Source organism: Hemitrygon akajei, chromosome 22, assembly GCF_048418815.1.
Source record: "Hemitrygon akajei chromosome 22, sHemAka1.3, whole genome shotgun sequence".
NCBI lineage: Eukaryota > Metazoa > Chordata > Chondrichthyes > Myliobatiformes > Dasyatidae > Hemitrygon > Hemitrygon akajei.
The window spans coordinates 46,197,206-46,222,341 of NC_133145.1; the positions used below are offsets into that span (position 1 = coordinate 46,197,206).

The 25,136-nt window shown below is 42.3% G+C and overlaps 2 protein-coding genes across 6 annotated transcripts in view; one reads left to right on the plus strand and one right to left on the minus strand.

The window, feature by feature from the left end:
• The window catches only part of fam20a (FAM20A golgi associated secretory pathway pseudokinase), an 83,519-nt gene extending 69,660 nt beyond the window's left edge, over positions 1-13,859 (plus strand). Inside the window, exons 11-12 of one of the 3 annotated variants that reach the window (XR_012095973.1) lie at positions 1,779-2,106; positions 12,402-13,859. Coding sequence is in view for 2 of the 3 variants with exons in the window: in XM_073026141.1 (XP_072882242.1) it covers positions 1,779-2,046 (268 nt within the window). In the remaining variant the exon portion in view is untranslated. Of the gene's footprint in view, positions 1-1,778; positions 8,436-12,401 lie in introns of those variants that run through there. The other 2 variants (XM_073026142.1, XM_073026141.1) reach the window with 2 other exon arrangements.
• The window catches only part of LOC140714687 (platelet-derived growth factor subunit A-like), an 86,830-nt gene continuing 71,609 nt past the window's right edge, over positions 9,916-25,136 (minus strand). For all 3 annotated transcript variants that reach the window (XM_073026144.1, XM_073026145.1, XM_073026143.1), the window contains 3 exons: positions 23,308-23,501; positions 13,855-13,967; positions 9,916-10,413 (listed from right to left, as the gene is read on the minus strand). In XM_073026144.1, coding sequence (XP_072882245.1) covers positions 10,374-10,413; positions 13,855-13,967; positions 23,308-23,501 — 347 coding nt within the window. In that variant the 3' untranslated portion in view covers positions 9,916-10,373. The remainder of the gene's footprint in view (positions 10,414-13,854; positions 13,968-23,307; positions 23,502-25,136) is intronic.

Below are 25,136 nucleotides of genomic sequence, written 5' to 3' on the forward strand. Positions count from 1 at the left end.
TGCCCACTACCCTGGACCCCCACCAACAGGCCAACAGAGGACGGCATCTCCACGGCACTTCACTCTGCCCTGACCCGCCTGGATAGCCCCCACTCTTATGTCAGAATGCTGTTCATTGACTTTAGTTCGGCATTCAATACTGTGACCCCCCTCCAAGCCGATCGCCAAACTTCACCAGCTTGGTATCAGCTCATCCCTCTGTTATTGGACCTTGGACTTTCTGACTAACAGAGCCCAATCTGTTAAGTTAGACAACCTCTCCTTCTCCACTCTCACCCTGAACACCAGCGTGCCTCAAGGCTGTGTGCTGAGCCCTCTTCTGTACTCACTTTTCATCTATGACTGCGTTCCTGTACGTGGTTCTAACTCCATAATCAAGTTCGCAGACGACACCACGGTGGTTGGCCTGATCAGAGGGGATGACGAGATGGCCTACAGGGATGAGGTCCAGCACCTGGCCACATGGTGTGCCGACAACAACCTGGCCCTTAACACCCAGAAGACCAAGGAGATCATTGTGGACTCAGGCATGCTAGGAGCCACACTCACATCCCCATCTACATCAATGGAGCAGTAGTGGAGCGTGTATCAAGCTTCAAATTCCTTGGTGTCCACATTTCCGATGATCTCACCTGGTCCCTGAACTCCTCCATCCTGATCAAAAAGGTGCAACAGCGCCTTTATTTCCTGCGGAGCATCAAGAAAGCTCACCTCTGTCCCAGGATACTGATGGACCATTGAGAGCATACTCACCAACTGCATCTCAGTGTGGTATGGCAATTGTCCCATATCAGACCACAAAGCACTCCAGCGTGTGGTGAAAACTGCCCAGCGGATTATCGGCACCCAATTGCCCACCATTGAGAACATCTACCATAAACGCTGCCTGGGCAGGGCGAAAAGCATTATCGAGGATGCATCTCACCCTAACCATGGACTTTTTACTCTCCTCCCATCCGGTCGGTGCTATAGGAGCCTCCGCTCCCGCACCAACAGGCACAGGAAGAGCTTCTTCCCTGAGGCTGTGACCCTGCTGAACCTCACATCACAGCGCTAAGCAGTATTGCACCCATATTGTACTCTCAGTACTTTTATATTTGTGTGCTGTAGCACTTACTTTTCATTCGCAGTTATTTTGTAAATAACACTATTCTTTTGCACTTCCGGTTAGATGCTAATTACATTTCACTGGCTTTGTATCTGTACTCGGCACAATGACAATAAAGTTGAATCTAATCTGATCTAATATAAAAGTAGTGCAAGAAGAGAGGGGAAAAAAGAGTGAGGTAGTGTTCTTGGGTTCAGAAATCTGATGACAGAAGGGAAGAGGCTGTTCCTAAAATGCTGAGTGTGTCTTCGGGCTCCTGAGCCTTCTCTTTGATGTATCGAGAAGAGAGCATTTCCTGGGTGGTGGGGGTCCTTGGTGACGGATGTCACCTTTTTGAGACATAACCTTTTGAAGGTGCCCTTGATGGCTGGGAGGTTGGTGCCCATGATGGAAGCTGGCTGAGTTTACAATCCTCTGCATCTTTTTCCGAGCCTGTATTGAAATTTACTAGAACCTTTGCCAGATCTCCTGAAACTCCTAATGAAATATAGTTATCTTCATGATTGCATTAATTTATAATTTAAGTGCACAAGAGCAGGTGACAGTGTTATTCTCTTACTTACTTGATAATGGTGATGTTTGCAAAGAAACTCACTACTGTTCTTGCTGCAGTCTCTTGGCCTTTATGTTCCAACTGGTGACACTAATCATTGCATTTTCTGTTTTATAGAATAAAAAAATCTACCCTCCTGCGCCTGGAGCTTCTGTCACAGCCGGACTATCAACTGAGTGACGTCATGCGAGAATCCCTACTCCTCGATTCCCTCAGTCCAGTTTTAACAGAACCTCACCTACTTGCACTGGACAGGCGCCTGCAGGTAATACTGAAGGCGGCTCGCGAATGCGTGCGCCTGCATGGAGGTGCCAACGTAGTCATGGACGATGTGGGAGATGAGTTTGACAGCATGGACTTCAACAGCAGCGTGCTGACCAGCTAACAGGCCACTAGTGTCGAGGAAAGGGAGTTACACGAAGGCAAGGACTGCAGCTCGAGTGAGGTTAGAATATTCCTCATGCTTAAAAGACACGCTCTCTATTGACGTAGACGCAAGGGACTGTCGATGCTGGAATTTGAAGGAACAAACAAGATCCAGGAAAGATTCTACGAATCAGGCAGCATCTGTGGAAGGAAATGGGCAGACAATATTTTAGATTGAAACCTTTTCATCCAGTGTGCACTGGATGAAAGAGTCTTGACCCGAAAAGTCAACTGTCCCCTTCCTTCCTAACCGGCCGAGTTCCTCCAGCATCTTGTTTGCTGCTCCTCAATGATGTGTTAGTTCTTGTGGCGTTTTCAGCTTGTTCTAAAGCTGTGCCAGTGGCGACTGACTCATCTCAATAAGCTGCCCCCACCAATTCCAGAGCTTGCAGCATAAGCGGTTGAGTTCCTCCAGCACTTGCAGGGTTTCGGTGCACTGGTTCATTGCTCACCGAAGCCTATAGGTGGAGCACCTGATCACGGGTTTGACTGTTTCTGTCAGCTGGGTGAATGAATGAGCCACACTGCCTGTTTTGGCTGAGGGGCATGGGTGTCCCGAGTGAAACTGGTATATAAAGGCCGCAACCTCACCCAGAGCGTCTGGTGTAATTACATCCATGGGGCTGTGACCTTAACAGCAACAAATCTTAAAAATGGAGCTGGGCACGAAAAGTTCTCACTTGTCATTTTGCTTTGCGCAGGTGAAAACTTATTGGAAGCTCCCGTCTTCGTGATCGGAAGGGTTGGTCTGAGCTTAAGAACTGACTTAGTTAGAGTGAGGTTTGATCCGCCCATTGCAAATGCTGGAAATCAGAAATAATAGTAGAGAATGCTTGGGGGGGAGAAAACAGTTCACATGACATCTATGGAGGGAGAGATTTAATGTTGCTGATGGATGATCTTTTTATCAGAAGTAATGAAAAGTCATTGAACTGAATTAGAGACACAAGAGGCTTCAGATGCTGAAATCTAGAGATAAAAAAAAAACAACCTGCTTTAGGAGCAACACACACAAAATGCTGGAGGAACTCATCAGGCCAGACAGCATCTGTGGAAAAGAGTACCGTCGACGCTTCAGGCCAAAACCCTTCCAAGTTCCTCCAGCATTTTGTGTGTGTTGCAGATCTCCTCTTATTTGTGACCTGCTTTAGGAACTCAAGGGGTCAGGCAGCATCCGTGGAGGGAGGCATTTCAGGTTGGGGTCCTTCATCGGGACTGGAAGGGTAGAGAGGGGAGGCAGCCAATACAAAGAGGTGAGGGAGAAGCAATGGTGGGGAGAGAGCTGGCAAGTGATTGGTGGATCCAGGTGAGGAGGGACGATAGGCAGATGGAAGAGAGAAGAGTGGAGACAGCGACCGAGACTGGGAGGTGATAGGCAGAAGCAAAGAATGGCTGCAGGTAATGGAAACTGACAGAGAAGGAAGGTGAAGCATGGGATTAAATGAAGGAGGTTGGGTAAGCAGCTGGAAAGACTAGGAGATGATGACTCTGGGGGAGAGTGATGAGCAGATGAAGTAGATGAGGGGTGAAAGAAAATGAGTGATCGCGGACTGTGGGGAGGGTGCTGATGTCTGGTATGTTCAGGAGCCACAGAGGTCAGCTGACTTACTGAGTACCAGAGACCCAGGTTCAATTCCCACTGCTGTCTGTAAGGAGTTTGTCTGATCTCACCGTGACTGCGTGGGTTTCCTCCCACAGTCCAAAGACCTACCGGTTGGCCGGGTGATTGGTCATTGTAAATTGCCCCATGATCAGGCTCTGGTTAAATCGGGGGTTGCTGGGCAGTGTGGCTCGAGGGCCCATTCCCCACCGTATCCCAATAAAAAAAATTCCCACTATTTTCTACTTTTATTTGGAAAACGGAATATCCATTATAACAGTGAAAAGCATCAGCATCATTGCAGCATAGAACGGCTTAAAATTTACAACGCAGGTGAAGGCCATTGGGCCCACCCTGTCTGTGCTCGTCAAAAACTGTCCTAAATTTGTCTCCCAGAATTAGATCTGCAGCCCTGCAGATTGCAGCTCTTCCAGCTTACATGGAAATGCCTTTGAAATGTGATGAGACTTTTGTCCACATCATCCCTTCAGCATGTGAATTCCAGACACCTACTGCCCCCCGCACGAAATACTTCTTTGCCTTGTCCCCCTACCAATACCTTAGAAATAATTTAGAGTTGTGATACTTTGAAATAACTATACATGCCACCCCAATAAAACTGAGCCAGAAGGGAGGCGAAGGAGCTGAACCACTTCAAAGGAAATTCTTAGCTAAAACATTGTTAAATAGTGTTCTCTTTAATGTTGTTTAGCAGATATGAAGGTATGCGGGTGCTGTAATCTAGAAAGTGTCTGAAGCAAAATACAAATGAGCCATATTGGTAATGTTAGTAGTACAGCTGCACGGATTAGAAATTATTTTCATCCCTGAATTATAATTATTTAAAATAACCGTCCTGTTCTCAAAGACCTAGAACTTCTAAGGTAGGATCAATCAAGAGAAAAACGATTCAGCAGACGTACTGTAGCCGGCTTCAAAATGTATCTGAGCTCACACAGGGATCCCATTAGGGCAGCTGTTAATGGCTATTTAATCACCAGGTTTAATTGCAATTCCATCTGAGCAGCTCTATAGCACAACCATGTGCATACTTGCCATTGGTGATGGAAGTGGAAGTTTAATATGTTGGAAGTCTTCTGCTAGTTTCACACCACAACGTCAACGTATCCTTGACATAATATAAGCCCTTCATTCTTTTCTGTTTCAGCCATAAATCCTGATACTTCCTTTAGAAGGTCTGAGCATTTTTTTTTCTCGAATAGGTTTCTAACCCTGTCAGTGTTTCAGACTCACACAGCCACAGGACCTCAGTTAGATACAACTTGTGGCGTAGCAAATCTCCTAAAGATTCAAAAGCTTGGGATTTAGCAGGACACAGCTGTCCAGCCTTTCAATATGTGGTGTGTGATGCACGGTTTGTCCACACAGTCTTTTACTCTGTTGGAGGTGTTAAGGATGTTTCTTTCCCCTTTTGGAACAAAGAATATAGAACGGTACAGGCCCTTTAGTTCAGTATATTCTGCCAACCTCTTAAACTACTCCAAAATCAATCTAACCCTTCCCTCCCACATAGCTCTCTATTTCTCGATCATTTATGTCTCTTAAATCTCCATAATGTATCTGCCTCTACCACCACCCCTCGCAGTGTGGCCTCTCTGTGTAAAAAAAACTTTTGTACTCTCTGTGTAAGCAAACGTTCCTCTAACATCCCCGCTATCACTCCTCAAATTATCTTAAATTATAACCTTTCGTATTATCTATTTCCAGTCTGGGGGAAAAAGGCTCTGACTGTCCACCCTTTCAAAGCCTTTTATTATCTTTTTTCCCCCAATATTTCTAAAATAACCTTCAGTTCCAATCTTTTGTGAGACTCCTTAAGTCCTCCAAGCCATTTGCCTTCCATTGTGTCACAAGGACCCGAGAATTTTCCCATCCTGATTGGAGAAAATCTTGGCAACCTGGTCACATGATGCTCAGGCAAGTATGGCATCTGACCACATGATATTTGATCGCACTTCTGATGACATAACAACAACCACCATTGTTGCATTAACCTCAGGGCAGCTCGGTCTTAGGCCTGTTGTTGGGTTTCTGTCATATCATGTGCCAGACATCCTAATAACAAACCTACACCCAGACTGTGGATGGGGCGAGTGGGAGTGAGGAACAAGAGAGATTTCAGGGACGGTGTAATAGTTGAAGAGTGGGGAAAGTAGTTGTAGCTTTTTTGATGTTCTACTTGTCACAATGAGATTCACCTCGCCACCATATTGCATTAAGGTGGGGTCAGGACATTCCTCTTCCACTGAACTTAAAGACATACAAAATCAGAGAAGTTGCCCATTTAACCCTGCCCCCCCCTTCCCGTGCCTGCTCTGCCATTCAGTGTGATCATGACTGATTTTATACCTCAGTGCCACTCACTCTCCTGCATTAAGCCCATATCCTTCATCCACTTCATAGTTAACAATGTGTTTGGTAAGCAAGCCTTCCCTGCTCCCATGGGGAAAGAATTCCAAGGATCCACGACTGAAGAAATTATCACTGTTCTGAACAGCTTACTTTTACTTTGAGACTCTGTTCTGAATGAAGCAGGTTGACCATGAACCTGAAGCAGTCAATCTGAACTTAGGACTTCAACCTCTCCGTAGACCTCTCTCTCCCTGCCCTGCAGGTCACTGATTCTTCCGAAGTCTTCAGCCTCTGTCCATTTCCTGATCCTCAATCCCAGATGAGTTAGCCTCCGCCCATTTCCTGATCATCAATCCCAGATGAGTTAGGCTATGAGAGGCAGCCCTCCGCAAAGTGTACTCCAATGGTCCACGGCACCTCTACCAGAGTTTCAGGAGCTGCAGCAGCGAATTCCAGGAACGCCAGTTGAAACTTGAAGAATTGGGTATCCATTATGGGGAGGCGGGAGTGGGGGCAAATCGCTGGCAGAAAATGCACAGTTCTGCAACTCCTGGTCACAGCACAACTACACCCGTCAAGTTCAGAGTTCATACCCATCAGCCAACTTGCACACTGTGATGACCCACTCATGGAAAAACTGTGTTAACTTAGAGACATTAAGTTAACTCTAAGTCATTAGAAACATTAAGTTACTCTGAACAGGAGACATTAAGTTAACTCTCTTTCCATATAACCATATAACCATATAACAATCACAGCACGGAAACAGGCCATTCCGGCCCTCCTAGTCCGTGCCGAACTCTTAATCTCACCGAGTCCCACCTACCCGCACTCAGCCCATAACCCTCCACTCCTTTCCTGTCCATATACCTATCCAATTTTACCTTAAATGACACAACTGAACTGGCCTCTACTACTTCTACAGGAAGCTCATTCCACACAGCTATCACTCTCTGAGTAAAGAAATACCCCCTCGTGTTTCCCTTAAACTTTTGCCCCCTAACTCTCAAATCATGTCCTCTCGTTTGAATCTCCCCTACTCTCAATGGAAACAGCCTATTCACGTCAACTCTATCTATCCCTCTCAACATTTTAAATACCTCGATCAAATCCCCCCTCAACCTTCTACACTCCAATGAATAGAGACCTAACTTGTTCAACCTTTCTCTGTAACTTAAGTGCTGAAACCCAGGTAACATCCTAGTAAATCGTCTCTGCACTCTCTCTAATTTATTGATATCTTTCCTATAATTCGGTGACCAGAACTGTACACAATATTCCAAATTTGGCCTTACCAATGCCTTGTACAATTTTAACATTACATCCCAACTTCTGTACTCAATGCTCTGATTTATAAAGGACAGCGTTCCAAAAGCCTTCTTCACCACCCTATCTACATGAGACTCCACCTTCAGGGAACTATGCACTGTTATTCCTAGATCTCTCTGTTCCACTGCATTCCTCAATGCCCTACCATTTACCCTGTATGTTCTATCTGGATTAGTCCTGCCAAAATGTAGAACCTCACACTTCTCAGCATTAAACTCCATCTGCCAACATTCAGCCCATTCTTCTAACCGGCATAAATCTCCCTGCAAGCTTTGAAAACCCACCTCATTATCCACAACACCTCCTACCTTAGTATCATCAGCATACTTACTAATCCAATTTACCACCCCATCATCCAGATCATTAATGTATATTACAAACAACATTGGGCCCAAAACAGATCCCTGAGGCACCCCGCTAGTCACCGGCCTCCATCCCGATAAACAATTATCCACCACTACTCTCTGGCATCTCCCATCTAGCCACTGTTGAATCCATTTTATTACTCCAGCATTAATACCTAATGACTGAACCTTCTTAACTAACCTTCCATGTGGAACTTTATCAAAGGCCTTGCTGAAGTCCATATAGACTACATCCACTGCCTTACCCTCGTCAACATTCCTCGTAACTACTTCAAAAAATTAAATAAGGTTTGTCAAACATTAGGCATATTTAAAAATCTCTCAGATAGGAACATGGATGATAAGCAGAGTGGAGGTCTATGTTGGAGGAAAGGGTTAGGCTGATCTTAGAGTAGGTTAGAAGAACCTGCACTGTGGTGTAATGTTCTATTTTCTATTAAATGTTCTCCTAATCAGCAGTCTTTGTCTCCAGTAAGTGAAATATACAAATATCCTTGGATTCACCCTGTAACAGGGAAGCTTGCATTGTATAATTTGAAATTGTAATATATAATAATAATTAAGCATTTTCTGCATTGAAAATGTGCTATTTATTTTTAGAATGAACTAAATGTTCTTTTGATTATAGGAAGATAACAATCTCTCATGAGGGAAATAAAAATGATCTTTTATTCACTGGTTTCTGCTGCCTCTGGGAATCACTCTGTTATTAACTTTCAATCAGTAATGTTTGGAAGCTGTCTCATAAATGAAGATTTTCTGTCATATGGTTTTTATCTAGTTTGATGTATGTGTTTCCATGTTTTTGCTCTGTGCTGAGTAAAGGCACCGATGGTGAAAGCCCGGGGAAGAAAGCTGGTGAAAATCTCCAACACAACCCCAATCAATAAATGTAGATGCAGACATTCGCACACACTCTGCAGAGGAGACTTGTCATGTGTATAAAGCGAATGAGATGGTCCAAAACTATTGGTCAAGAATTTCCACAACGTTGGGAATTTAGTTTGAAAATACGGTGGGCTCAATAATCAAAACACTAATTTGAGCAAACCTGCAGCTTGCGTTCTTTTGCTGTATTTTAAAAGAATACAAACATGCATAGGCATTTACATGAAGTTTACAGAGGAGGTTCATCATCCGTGCAACCCAATTGAAGATGGTTTTAAAACTTTGAATCACAGTCAACATTCACCATCATACTTGTATTGGGTGCCACAGTAGTGTAGCAGTTAGCTCGACACATTTACAGCTCAGGGTGCTCCAGAATTCAGAATTCAATCCGGGTACCGTTCTGTAAGGGGTCTCTCTACGTCCTCCCTGTGGAATGCACGGGCCTCCAGTTTCCTCCCACAGTTCCAAAGACACACAGGCAGGTTAATCGGTCATTGTAATTAGGTCAGGGTTGCTGGAGTGGCATGTCTTGAAGGGCCAGAAGGCTGTATCACTAAATGAATAAATAATACGTGTGTATATGTATATAAGATATTATACACACACACACACACACACACACACACACACACACACACACACACATACACACACACACACACACACACACACACACACACACACACACACACACACACACACACACACCCCCCCCCCCCCCCCCCCCCCCCAGTTCATATTCCAAAAAGATTTGGGGAATTAATCATTTAGAATCCATTTTTCATGGTGTCAAAAGATGTGCTTGGGTTATCTGAATAATTCAGAACTTAATACCAACAACAATTTCCATTAATGAAGAGCAAAGCATCTTCAGTCACCTCCCAGGAAAGCAGTCTAAGACAAACTTAGGTTGGACCTGAAGAGGAGGTGACGCAAAAGGCTAAACACACGTTCAAAGTGGTGAGTCTGGAGAAACATTTATAAGAAAGATGGAGAGGCAGATTAGTGTAAGGAGTGATTCCCAAAGTTTGGGACGCTGGTACCTGAAGACACAGCCACCAATGGCAGCGTAAATAAAATGGGAAATGATCAAGAGATCCGATTTGGAGAAGCCCAGATACATTGGATGTTCCCAGTTCAACATTAATATCTAGGTGAGCTGATAGAATACATTGTCCATTTAACTCAAGGCATTTCATCATCACTTGCTTTGTGTAGTAACTTAACTGTATTTACACTTGCTTTGCAGGAAAGAAGACCAGACTGAAAATAAGCTATGAACGTTTTATTATACATCATTTAAAAGTATTTTGTTATAAACCTTCAGTGTGAACCAAAAGCCCCTTACCAGCAGAATGAAAGTTTAGAAAGTAAACAAAATGTCTCTCTTATCCTCAGTCCCTAGTCTGAGGATCACTCCTCTCGGTACTGTAGAATTGTTGCAAGTCACCATGTTGACCATGGAGAAGTGTAGGAAAGACGGGGAAGCTTCTCTCTGTCATTGCACATCACAAGTGGACCTGGCAGAGTGCCCAGTAATTGAGAATCCACACAACATCCCACTAGTCCCAGCTCCATCTGTTCTTCATTGAGCCGGCTTTGAAGAAAGGATGCTCGCATAGTCCAGAAAGAGTGAGAGAGAATACTGCCTCTTTAATGCATGCAATATATTAGTTGTTTCTCATTAATGTGCTTTGTAGGCTCCTGTATTGGCTGTGAGGTTGCCTCTCAGTTGTCAGTTGACTGTTTGTAATACCTCGAGGGAAACCTGGAAAAGAAAAGATATGATTATGATATTCGGCTTGATTGAATTGTACCACTTACTCGAGGACCTGAGTTACTCAATATAAACAATTTCACCAATGGAAATGGGTTGACTGCAGCTAAGATTAATAAGGTTGATAGCTAGCCTCAACCATTCCTGGGACTTGTACATGTTGAGCATAAAACATTTTCGTCCTCATTCCCGCTTCTGGGAAGTTAAAGGTCTGACCAGTGTGAAATCCGACACAATTCAGTCTGAAGGAATAGGTAGCTCTTACCGGAGGCTGAAACTGTGAGCCGTGTTTATCAGTGGTTGAGCAGAGAGTGATAGTTGCTGATGAAGGAACCCATTTTTCACAAATTCTGGTGATCAGGGAGGACTTTATTTTAATCACACGATAAATGACATGATTTAGAAGGTATTGAAAATGCATATAGGGTTTTAGGACAGCGTTAGATGTTGCTTGATCCACGTTATTTGCTCGGGATTCATTGGGGAAAAATTGCTATTTCTCTTGTCGCCACTAGGTGAAGCACTACTCCAGTCCAGGAACTGAGTGCTGATTGTTATTTACAGCAGCGGTGAATGTTTCAATCCTCAATCACTAAATTTACTGCTCTTACGCTTGATCCGGAAATGGGTAGGGCGTGTGAGTGGGCAAAGATATGACGAATGTAGTATAATATGGGGAAAAGGTGTATTTTCCATTAAGCCAGGAAAAATAAAAATACATGTTATCTAAATGATGAGAGTACTGAGACATTGAATGATCTGGGTGTCCGAGTGTGTGAATTGCACAAAGCCACCAGACAGGCACTCTAGTGATGAGGAAAACCAATAGAATTTTATAATTTATTACTAAGGGGAAAGAATAAAATTAGTAGGAAGGTTAAACTGTATGTCAGTCCTGCAGGGCCATGATAAACCCTCTACTCAAAACAGCAATATAGGCCCCTGGATGAATGACTGGAAAATGGGAATATTCTTCATAGATTATTCAGGAGAAAAGGTGAATGGGGTAACTCAGATGAATGTAGGAAAACTTGTAGACAGGTGGTCAAAAGGTCAAATGGAGACTGGAATAAGGCAAAATAACTGACACAAATATTGTTATAGAATCCTTTTCAATACTTTAACAGAGTGGGGTAGGCCAGGGAAGAGGTGTAGATTCATCAGGTCAAGACAATTGGAAAATTTATGCGTGGTGCCAAATTAGGAGCCAATTTAGCCCTGAGGAGGAAGCTCGGGTTATACAAAAGGAGTCAGTTTGATGTGATTTATGTGAATGGGCAGCGCAAGTGTTCCTGCAAATTGACAGAAACAGAAATAGGTGATGAATGGTGTCAAAATAAACCTTTAATGATAATTTCATTATTCAATCTACAACGTTCATTGTAATTGTCACCTATTCGCAGGAGCGACCGAGAATGGATTCCATGTTCACATATACTGCAGAATACCAGTTTATCAGGGTAAAGCAAGATCTGGGTCAGTAGTACACAATAGATTTGAAGGTGAAATTATGGTTTTTTTTACACGTTTCTACCGCAAACAAGCCAAAGAAAAAAACATTATGATTTATCTTGGCATTCCTGGGGTGATCTCAGCTGAGAGACCTGCTTCCTATTGAACCCCAATAGCTCCTGTTGAACAAGTGTGTCGTGAGGTATATCTTCTGTGACCAAATAACAGATTGAAGTGAACTGCTCAAGGCCATCCTCCTATGGGTGAAATGTGACAGCTGTCATCACTTCTGGGTTTGAGTCTCTACGGCAATTCACTAAAATCATGAGAAAAAAAACTATATACAATTTAAAAAATTGCTTACATCAGTTACAAGAATCATTTCCCCCACCCAGAATTCTTAGTGAATCCACTTGGTGGGTATTCAAGTGCTAATAGAGTTTATGTTCAGTCAAAAATTCCTCAGAATAATAATTAGAGAGATCATTAAAAATAAATTAGTAATAAAGTCTCCTTTTTGTTTCCAGTCCTGATGAAGAGTCTTGGCCTGAAACATCAACTGTTTACTCTGTTTATGCTGCCTGGCCTGCTGAGTCCCTCCAACATTTTGTGTGCGTTTTGATTTGGATCTCCAGCATCTGCCGATCTTCTCATGTTTTTGAAATTAGTTAGTCTGCAAACCTAAGTTCAAAGAATGGACTCTGAACTAACCATGACCAGGAGTAAACCCATTGACTTAGCAGTGGAAATAATTGGTTTCTTGTGTGCATTGTTTTTTTTTTGCCTACTGCATTCTTTAACTCTTGCTTGTTGAACTTTCACTGAATTTACCAAAGAATGCAGTTGCACCCTTGGTAAACAAGACAGAATTACTACAGTCTGCCAGAGAAATAACTGAAGAATTCCAGAGCAAACAACATTTTTGTTGCTTCTGATACAGCTACTGGGTGAGCTTGGACTCCATCAGACTAATCCAGGGAGCAGCTGATCCAGCTTCAGAACAGCCTGGGAGGGGAAGGAAGCAAAAACCAGATGGTGGGCCCAGCGAGTACTTTTTCATCTCTTAACATGTGTAGGAAAAGTCATTGATAATCCGCAACGACTGTGCAGCGTGAATTTCTCCGTTAAATGACATTTGATCTGAAACATTGGACGGTGGAATCATTTTGCCTGGCAACCGACATTTCCGCAGGGAATCAGCAGTTGGCAGCTGTTGACATCTTAGCTTGATTCAGATTTCCACACGGGCTCAGGCAAACGCAGAATTCTGCGAGGAATTGGAGGTCAAAGGCCGGTATATCAGATATCATCCTCTGCCTCTAGATTTGCCTAGGTTTCCTGACTAGCACCTCCCAAGCCTGTGATCCTATCACCCGGAAATGTGAGAACAACCGGAACGTTGGAACAGCACCACCAGCAAGTACCCTTCTAATTCACATACACAGCGGTCTCTTGGAAATATCACCGTTGTCACTTGGTCCAATTTCTAGGGCTTCGTTCTATCAGCACTGAACAGAAGTTGTAAGGTAACATGGTCCTACATCATTAAAGATAGATAATCTAGTTATTTCGTTCACTGATTAAATGGCACCTCTTTCATACAGTCTAATTTACACATTCTCTGCATTACAACAGTTGTCCTTAATGGCAAACCAGCTTTGGATGCTCTTAGGTTATGAATAATGGTATAAAACTATTTTTTTATTGTTAATGCACTTGGAGAATCCACTGAAAAGCACTAAATACTACTGTAATCATTTCTCATTTCTCATTTCTTTTGTTTCCCTGACATATTTGGCTTAACTGATTTATCATAGCAGTTCTAGTATCATCCTCTACAATGAATATTGGATGTGGATCAGAAAATGATACATCTGAAGGTTCTGTGCTGATTGTCTCCAAAACACTGTTACACAGAGCACCCTAGAGTAAAGGCCGCATAACATTGACTCCATTAGACATTTCCACGCAGTTTCTCACCTTGAGTGATTTAACTTTGCTAGATCTGTACAGTTACAGCTTAGATGCTCTCTGATGCTTACAGTGTGAATGGTGAGTTCTTTCCGACCATATCGATAAGTTATCTTTGCTATCTGTACAAATGAAGAACAGTTACACTGAGCTTCTATCAATATTTCTTTAGAAAGCATAGAAAGTTTAAAAAAAACACAGGTAATGACATTAATAGTGCAATACATATTCCTCTGATAAAACCTTTGAAGAATATGAGTGTAATTCAATTGCAATAATCAATATATGTGTTCCAGCTTCTGACTTCTGTTAGATATATATTTGTTTTGTACCTCCAAAGGAAGCACGTCAGATCTCACAACCCATTGAATAAAAAAATATAATTTTGATAATTATACGAACATTAGTACACATTGCACATGAGATAGTTTTTACAGAAGCAACTCCCTCCACAGCAACATGGGGAGAAGTGAATCCCAAAGCAAAGGCGAAATGGAGTTCGGACAGGAACTTGGTGAGGGGTGTCAGGAAAGGTATACGGGAAGCAAGTGGGAATTACTTGGACAAGGAATAAACCATAGGTTAGAATGCATGCAAACTTTTCTCCCTCAGGCCGGGTGAGACTGGAACTAGAGGTCATAGGTTAAAGGGTGAAAGGTGCAATATTTAAGGGGAATCTGGAAGGGGAGCTACTTCACTTAGAAGGTGCTGTGAGTGTGAAGTGAGTTGTCACTGAAATGCCAATTGTAGGTTCAATTGTAATGTTTCGGAGAAGTTTGAATAGATAGGTGGATGACAGAGGTATAGAGGGCTATGGTTCCTGTGCAAATAGATAGGACCAGGCAGAAAACCAGGCTGGCGTACACTAGGTAAGCAGAGGGGCTTGTTTCTGTGCTGTGGTGTTCTACGACTTAATGTAATTCAGCATATAGAGTAAATAAATGACCAAGATGATTAATTACATTCAAGGGAATAAAATTAACAAATTAAAGGATACTCACCTTAAAGGGATTTCAGTAATAATACTGTAAACAAAAGCCTTTTGTACATTAATATTGATTAGGAATTAAACAAGTGTAAATAATTCACATATTAAAGTGTATAGAATACACCAATGAGTCATCCAATATATATTTTATACTTGTGAAACAAGTGGTTTAATGGGAAATGCTCACTGGAAATTTTTGTGCCAAGTGGGAACTTCAAGCCATTCCATTTGCAGGAAATATATTCACCTACTGCAATTCAGACACATTTTTTTGAACTTGAGTAATGAGACTGGCTGGAGACTGCAGGGGATGGTGTCTGGCACTCCCAGTATCTGAGACTGGGACATCACTGAACAGTGCAGACAAATTGTGTTGGGAAAGGCACCCTGAAGGGCTAAAGCACACTATTAAGAGCGAGGCTGGAGTGCAACAAGCAGCGTCGGGAGTTAAAGAAAAGGGCTGCAAAGTTTGTGCAGTCCAGCTGTGTTGTGCATGAATTCAATAAATTAAGACAGATTAACCGAGGGAGGGAAGTGGTCAAGAAGTAACCATTCAGTTTCTTAGTATTGAGGTTGTTACAAGATGGGTGGGTTAAAATAGAATAAAATCTAACCTGAGCCTTCTGATTATTTTGGGCAACAGTTGAAGAACATTTTTATTAACCCCAGTCTGCCCGCTATTTAAATAGTATGGCTGATTAGTATTTACTAGTGCTATGCTCTAAAAGAGTATAATTTCAGCAAAAGGACACTTTTGTTTCAATCTAGTTTTTGGATCTAAATTAGGAAGTTAAATTTAACTTTATACATGTCCAATGTAAGCACATTCATTTTACAAGGATGTGTTTCAATACGTGCCAGGTTGCTTAAGTTTGGTCAATAATGAGTAGGTGTTATGCACAAATGTGGTTAGGACAAGTTCCTTTCTTGTTTTCTGACACAGGTTCTATAGGGGTCATAAGCTCAACTATCCAAACACAAAATCAAAATATTGCAAATGCTGAAAATACAAAATAAAAACAGGATGTTGGAAATACTCTGTAGGTCAGGCAGCCACTACGGAGAGAAAATAAAATTAATATTTCATGTTGATACTCATTTAGTTGACTCAGCCAGCTCCATCATGGGCACCAGCAAGGACATCTTCAAAAGGCAACGCTTCAAGAAGCTGTCATCTGTCATTAAGGACCCTCACTACACCGACATGCTGTCTTCTCACTACTACCATCAGGGAGGAGGTACAGAAGCCCAAAGGCACACACTCATCATTTTAGGAACAGCTTTTTCCCCTCCACGTTCAGATTTCCAAGCAGATTACGAACACTACCTCACTACTTTGAGCTCTTTTTGCACTGCTTACTTTTTATATTTCTTATTGTAACTTGCAGTGATTTTTTTCTATATGCATTGCACTGTACTGTTGCACAAAATGACAAATTTTGCACAGAATAAACCTGATTTTGATTCTGATCCTGATTCAGATTCTGACTCTGATATGAAAGGAAAATACAGCATTAAATATTAACGATATTTCTCTCCACAGTTGGTGCCCAACCTACAGATTGCCTCAAGCTCTTTACATTTTTATTACAGTAATACCAATCTACCATCTGCTGAAACTAGTTATTCAATTCGCTTCTTTACACTTCAGCTTATAAATTCTGAGTTAACTCTCCTCTTGTCTCTTTTCCTTTAGATTCTCCATCTTAGAGATCCAAACCACTAAAAAGTTGAATACTAATAGATCAGTCAACCACAATTAGATGCACACTGCCTGCCCTCCTCCCACTCCCATTCTCAGGCCTGAAATTTCACATTAGCCACTATGTATCTTCATGTGTTCAAATACCAATTCCTTGCACCTTTCTGAATCTCTACTTAGATGATGGTGTCAGTTAGAGCAACCCTCTCTCCGCCTCCTCAAACACAGGACATAATACCCTATTCCTTGGCCCCAATCTTTCAAACAAAAAATTCAAAGAGTTGTAAAATGTCCCATGAAAATGTTTGAATAAAGAAATTAGATTTGATCTCCTTCAGCAAACACCAGCACTTTAAACTGACATTGATCTAACTTAATGTCTGTGGAGACTGTCTGTGACAAAATAGCTCAAGTGTTTACCCTTCTTCAAATATATATAGTAGACAACCGTCAATCCGAGGGGGTCATGGGTTTGCGCCTCTGGTGGACTGTGTCCTCTCCAGGGCGGAAAGATTTGAAGAACGGGCTGTTGCCCATGCAGCGGGTTCGAGTTCTCCACATCACTGATGTCGTCCAAGGGAAGGGCAAGTGCCAAAACAGCTTGGCACCAGTGTCGTCGCAGAGGTTGCCAGAGTGAAGTTGTAAACAACATCAGACTGCCTTAGGGACCCCGGCTCCGGATTTCTTCCTCAGGGTTTACTCCCAAAGCCTTTCCCATGGGTGGGTATGGCCACACGGCAGTGGAGGGTTAAAATCAATTTTCCTTCTCTTTGGCAGGCTGCTGTCCGAGGCTGACGAGCCCCACCTGCCCTAATATACTGAGGGTGAAATATGAAATCAGGAGGAGAAGCTAATATTGTAACTAAATGTAGGTGCCCTCTCTCCATTTCTCTCCAATCCAGAAACAGGATATTGCATTCTAAGAATTGACATATTTAACATCGAAATGTTGCAATTCAAGACAATGGGGCATGCTGTTGATGTGGCAATTGGCTAATTCTGTTCCATCTCATTCTGCCAAATTTATTTATTGAGATACATCGCAGGCTTCAGCCACACCGCCTAGCAAGCTCCGATTTAACCCTAGCCTAATCATGGGACAATTTACCTATTAACCAGTACGTATTTGCACTGTGGGAGCATCCAGATGAAACCTACACATTCCACGGGGAGGGCGCACAGAGTCCTTACAGATGACGTTGGAATTGAACTCCGACACCCCAAGCTGTAATTTGTGCCGCACTAACCACTACCCTACCATGGCACCAAAATAGGATTGTACAAAACTCCAAGCAAAGGGGACTAGAATCAGGATGGGAATCAGACAACTGTAGATGCTAGAAATCTGAAATTTAAAAAAAAAAGATGTGTTCCTGAAAAAGAAACAGTTAGCATTTCAGGTTGCTTGAGTTTTCATTGCACTGGATGGGCAACAGCAGTTTTAATTTAGTCAAAGAGCACTACACTACTGTAGTGTATTTAATATTTCAGTCATATCTGAGTAATATTTTAAGTATACTGTTTGATTAAGCATTTTTATTTGTTTGCACAATTCATTATGGTTTCTAGGTACCAAGTATGTGAATGGCATTTGTCATTACATGTCATAAGTGAGCGCCTCACTAAAGCAAAATGAAGTAGAGACGTACCCCTGGATCCCATGTTCTTCTTTTGAATAATTTCTGGAGTTAGAAAACATAGTGATGGTGCGTAAGTTTTAAAAAGCAGCCAAGGCGACTACCTATCTGTTGAAGCACGGCATGTTTTTTCTTCACAAGGAGAGAGAAAGAGAGAGATGGTCAAGCTAAAAATAGGCAGAAAGCGGACAAAATTCATGCATTTATAAACGGTGAGTATTGGGTGATATTAATAATAAATAAGTAAAACAGAAATGGCTGGCTCCAGCAGAAAGATAGACACACTCGATTGCACAGCAGATAACTGGGTGATGTATACTGAACAAATTGAGCAGCATTTCGAAGCAAATTAAATAACCAATGAAAAGTGAGTGCCAGTTTTGTTGAGTGTAAGAGCTGGAAGAGCAAACAGTTCGACTGTTCCAACCAAGCCAGTCAGAATGAGATTTGCTGATATTGTGCAAGTAATGAAGGAATATTTCGAACCAAAACCATTGTTGATTGCAGAATGCTTTAGTTTTCATAAGTGGAATAAGGAAGGAGAGTCCATTACAGTTTGTGTAGCTGCCCGAGCATTGTCAGTTCAGTGATGCACTAATGCACCGAGAGAACATTTAGTTTGTTGACTCTTACAAGAAATCATTCAAAAATGGCTCCTAACTGAACCACAACTCACATTTAAAAGAGCAGAAGCACAACTGAGTTGCAGTCAGGAACAAAGGTGAGCGTGATTGAAGTTGAAACGTCAAAACAAAAACTTGTCTGGCCAGACAACTTGTGTTACTGTTGTGGCAGGGGTTCACATATAACAGACCAATGCAGGTTTGAAAGTGAAATGTGCAGAAAATGCAACAAAGTAGGACACATACAAAGAGCACATCAGGCAGACAGAAATAAAGGAAGATAAAAATCAAATTGCAGTTTCAAAAAGAGCACTAATCTGTTGCTGTTGATGAAAAATCTGATAATGATGAGAGTGACGCAGATTGGGTAGCCTTGAGGTTGGCGGTGTGAAAACTAACAGCAAACAAGCAATAAGGCTTACACCAGAAGTGAATAGCTAATTAATTAAAATGGAATTGGACATTGGGTTGGCTATTTCAGTCATTCTACAAAATGGGTTTGAATGGCATTTCAAAGATTCTGACCTGAAGCATGCAGATATCCAATCAAGAACTTATACTGGAGATGAGATAACTACTGTGGGAATGACATTTGTGGTGGCGTGTTGGGGCGGAAGCATTAAGAAGAGGGACGCCTCACGTCTTAATAAGCTGGTAAGGAAGGCGGGCTCTGTCGTGGGCAAAGTACTGGAGAGTTTAACATCGGTAGCTGAGCGAAGGGCGCTGAGTAGGCTACGGTCAATTATGGAAAACTCTGAACATCCTCTACATAGCACCATCCAGAGACAGAGAAGCAGTTTCAGCGACAGGTTACTATCGATGCAATGCTCCTCAGACAGGATGAAGAGGTCAATACTCCCCAATGCCATTAGGCTTTACAATTCAACCGCCAGGACTTAAGAACTTTTTAAAAGCTATTATTAATGCTTTTTGAGATAGTGATTTAGATGCATATCATATTTTTTACTGAGTTAAGTATTGTATGTAATTAGTTTTGCTACAACAAGTGTATGGGACATTGGAAAAAAAAGTTGAATTTCCCCATGGGGATGAATAAAGTATCTATCTATCTATCTATCTATCTATCTATCTATCTATCTATCTATCTAACAGTGAAATACAACAACCAGCAAGTCGCATTGGGCTTGTATGTGGTAAAAACAGGAGGGCCAGTGTAATGGGGGCATGACTGGCTGAGACAATTACAACCAATTGGAGATCCACCCACCATTTGCATGCCACATCCCCTGTAATAGAGTCAACCAAAAGCAAATTAAGAACGACAATGAATGATGCAATAGCAGTGTTCGAGGAAGGTGTCCAAAAACGTAAACATTATCAAGGGAAAATAGTGTTAAATGAAAATGTTGCACCCAAGTTTTGCAAAGCATGTCTGGTTTCTTATGAAGTAGCCAGTGAGCTAGATCGCAGGGAGGTTGAAGGAATTCTTTCCGAGGTTGAGTGGAGCCCATGGACAATGCCGATGGTCCCAGTGGCCAGGAAAAACTGGTCTTTCCAGGACTCTCTGGTGATTTTAAACACAATACTTAAAGAAGATAAATCCCTTCTGTCCAGGATAGAGGATATCTTTGCATCCTTTCTGCAGGGAAATGCTTCAGCAAAGTGGACTCAGCTGAGGGCTACCTTCAGATGGAAATGAACGAAATGTCCAAATTGTTTCTCATCATAAACACTCACAAAGGGCTTTATTGCTATAAAAAGCTAATTTTTGAAGTAGTGTAGGATAAAGTAACGGGTGACAGATGACACACACTGGTATTAATAGAAACCGTTATACATAATTCACAAACACCGTCACTGAGTTGCATTCATTTTGAGAGATAGTATCTGACGTTATAATGTCAGTTTAAGGTGACTGTATTTGTTTCGTTCATAATGGAAGTAAAGGGCTGCGACTTACGTTAAGCACATAAAACAGCTCTCAGATCCTTTAGGCGCAAAATCCTACAGTAACACCTGCACCTACGCTCGGACCAAAAGCTATGGACCAGGTGCTGCAAGATTGCTCAAGCACTTAGTGTTACCTGGATGACATCATTGTTGCCAGAGACCAGAGACAAGGAACTTCTCCAAAATCTCATGACAGTGTTAAAAAGATTAGCGTATGGGCTCAGAGCATGATGCAACAAGTGTGAATTCTTTAAACCGAGCATCACTTACTGTGGTTACCCCACTGACGCACAAGCTTTACACAACAGTGCTGATAAAATTCAAGCAGTGGTGGATGACCCAGGCAAATGGCCATGTCATACATGTGGTTCTTTTAAGATTTGTCAGTTACTGTAATAAGTTCCTGCCAAACCTGGCTACTGTGCCCCCACCTTGAACTCATTATAACAGAGAAATGGCAATGAATAAAACAGTGTGAGGTGGTTTTCCAAAAGACAAAGGAAGTGGGGACATCAGACTCTGTACTGACACATTATGATCCATATCATCCAGTGAAGCTTGTCTGTGATGTATTGGTGCAGTCAGATCACATTTTATGAGTGATGGAAGAGAATGCCCCTTTGTATCATATTCTCTTACCACTGCTGAGTTAATGGCACGTGAATTAACAGAGAGGCCTTGAGTCTGGTTTTGGGTGTACAACGTTTCAACTAGTACCTGTATGGAAGAGAATTTACCCTTGTTACTGATCCAACCACCGGTGTCTATTTCAATCCGGAGAAGGGTGTTCCACTGACACCAGCAGCACAAATGCAGAGATGGGCTCTGTTTCTCGGAAGACACAATTACAAGACTGAATTCAAGAGGACAATTAATCAGAGAACTGCTGATGGATTGTCCCATTTAACCTTGGAAAAGGAAATTCTGAAAAACTTACAGAAGAGGACACTCCTCTTAACGCATTGTCCCTAATGCAAATCAGAAGTCTCCTTATTATGGCGGAAATGGTCCAAAGGGAAACCAGATAGGACCACAATGTCTCAGGTCTACACGGCCAGCCAAAGTGACTGGAATTTGCATCAGAAATTCCAGGTCTCCCATTTTTACCAGCGCCAGGATGAACTTGCCCTTGATGAAGTTTGCCTTATGTGAGGATAGGGAGTTGTTGTACCATCCAAGCTGAGAGCTAAAAGGTTGGAGGAGCTACATTGTAGGTGTGGACAAAATGAAAGCATTGGCCTGATGGCTTGGGATAGATCAGCAGATCAAACAGTTTGCCATGCACTGTTCAGGATGCCAACACATCCAGAAGATGCCAAGAACAGCACACTCCATAACGAACAACTCACCAGTCATTCTGTTCCTAGGTTGTCCCTTGTGTTCACGCTTTGATCTCCTCAATCCCAATCTCAGGAGGAGTATGCTGCGACAAATTAAGGGCTCCTCAAACAAGGAGGTTTGATGTTTCACTCCTGGACAAGCAGCCCTGGTGAAGGACTACACAGGTGATCAAAAGTGGGCACTTGGAAAGATTAAGGACAGAAATGGACCACTCTCTGCACAGTGGAGATTGTGTCTGATATCATCTGGACATGACATAACAATCAGCTGAGGAGAGCAGACTCCTCAGAGAAGAAAAATGGCCAAAGCCATCAGAACCACTTCCTGCAGTCTCAGAGTCAATTCCTCCAACCACTATGGAGGAGGTCCCAGACCTGAGATTGTGTATATATATATATATATATATATTCATACACACACACACACACACACACACACACACACACACACACACACACACACACACACACACACACACACACACACACACACACACACACACACACACACACACACACACACACACACACATATATATATATAGACATTATAGACATGCTCCCTAGTCATTATATATGTATTTATATAATGACTGGAGAGCACTACATTTCATTTTTCAGTTGAGATGCATTCTATATTGAGTGGGATTTATCACTAAGCAGGGAGGAATGTAGTGTATTTAATATCTCACTAATATTTTAGTAATACTGTAAATATTTCACTTGATTAGGTATGTTTTGTTTACGTAATTCATTACGGATTACATCTACGCAGTACGAGAATGGCGTATGTCTTAAATGAGCACCTGACTAAAGTAAAAGAAAACAGTAGACGTGCATCCATGGCTCCATTGTGTTTTTTTTTTAAATCAGTTAATTTCTGGAGTTACAAGACATTAAAACTACAGCACAGAAACAGGCCCTTCGTCCCATGTAGTCCATGCCAAACTGTTATTCTTCCAAGCCCATTGGACCCTCTCATCCATGCACTTCTCCAAATTTCCCTTAAATGTTGAAATCAAACCCACACCCACTGCATCTGCTGGAAGCTCATTCCACACTCTCGCAACTCTTCGAGTGAAGAAGCTCCCCCTTAAGTTCCCCTTAAATATTTCACCTTTCGCCTTAACCTATAACCTCTAGCCATAGACTTTTAAGGTTTGTACTTTCTCAAGACGTAATTTTCAGGTTACTGAGCAGCTTCTGAGACTCTATAAAAAGCTCCAGTTAGAGAATATGAAAGCAGCATTTCAGTACCTACCTGAAAGGGTCTGTATGTTGCATGAGACGGAATGCACTTATAGGCTTTGGTGTTACAGCAACCAGAGCAGCGTTGTATTTCAACGCACGATGGCCACAGAAAGAAGCCCACTGAAGCGGGGTCCACTTTGTACCGAGGAACATCAACGGTGACTGCTCTTGTTTTGCATCCACCTGCTCTGGTCATGAAGTGCACTTTGATTACGAGGAGAGAAAATGGAAAGATTACTGCTTTCACAGTACAATCTCAGTTTAAGTTCCCAACCCCACAGCCTGCCTGTGCTGACGTCTTAAAATAATGTTGGAATGGTTATGGCACTAGATGGTTTTCTGAAGGGGGTTGAGGTACAATTTGCACACATCAGCCTCCAACACACCCTGGTGTTCCCAGAGAGAAAAATACACAAGTGTGACTGTTGCCTCATCTGGAGCTGATGCTGTTTAATCTCTCTGCCTGTTCCAGCAAACATAAAATCATATGACTTTTATACAGTCTTGATGATGTCTGTGTGCAACTGTGTAAGAACATAAAACATAGGAACAAATTATGCCATTCAGCCCATTGAGTCTGCTCCATCATTCCATTTTGGTTGAGTTATTATCCCTTTCAACTCCATTCTTCTGCCTTCTCCACGTAATCTTTGACACACTGGCTAATCAAGAACCTGTAAACCCCCGCTTTAAGTATACGCAATGACTTGGCATCCAGATAATGTGGTCTGTGGTAATGAATTCACCACACTCAGGCTAATCTCTGTTCTAAAGGGATGTCTTTGCATTCTGAGGCTGTGCCTTCTGGACCTAGACACTTCCACTCCCTCTCCACATCTACTCTGTCTAGGCTTTTCGGTATGTTTCAATGAGATTCCCACACCCGCTCTTTTTTTCTAAACTCCACCGAGGTCACGTACCTGTAATCAATTGATAACCATGTCTTTATGAAACTATGTCTTTCTATTGCCCTCAATAAAAACCAGAGGTCTGATTTAAAGTGCTGCCCTTTTCTATTCAATAAAATCACCCAAACTTACTCTTCTGGAAAAGAGTTGAGTTTTATCTATTACTTCTCAGGATTGCTACCCATGCCACATGCTTGTCAGGCTAGGATTAGAAAGCTTATACAGTTTAAAATGGAGCTAAGGAGTTGGTGTAGGAGGGAGGGCATAAGATTTTTGGATCATCAGTCTCTCTTCCAGGGAAGGTGGGACTTGTACAGAAGGGATGGTTTGGATCTGACTGGAAGGGGATTAAGATCCTAGCGGGAAAGTTTGTTAATGCTGCAGGGTGGGATTTAAACTAGGGTTGTAGGGGAATGGGAACCAGAATGCCGGAACATTTAGTGGAGAGGTTGTGGAGACAGATGATGGTAAGACCTCAGACAAAGTTAGGAATCAAAAGGTTGAACATGGTGTGACAAAAGAGGGTGAATACAGGACTGAAGGTGTTGTGTCTGAATGTGCACAATATTCAGGTTGTAGGCTTCACGGAATCATGGGTTAATGTCCAAGGATACACATTGTACTGAAAGGATATGCAGGAGGATGGAGAGGCGGCATTGCTTTGTTGGTAAAAAATGAAATCACATCATTAGAAAGAGGTGACATAGGGTCGGAAGGTGCCGAATCATTGTGGATAGAGCTAAGGATCTGCCACCCTGATGGGAGCTGTATACAGAGCCCCAAACAGTAGTAAGGATGTTGCCTACAAATTACAATGGGAGATAGAAAATGAATGCCAAAAGGGCAATGTTACATTAGTCATGGGGGACTTCAATTTGCAGGTAGATTGGGAAAATCAGGTTGGTGCTGGATTCCAAGAGGGGGAGTTTTT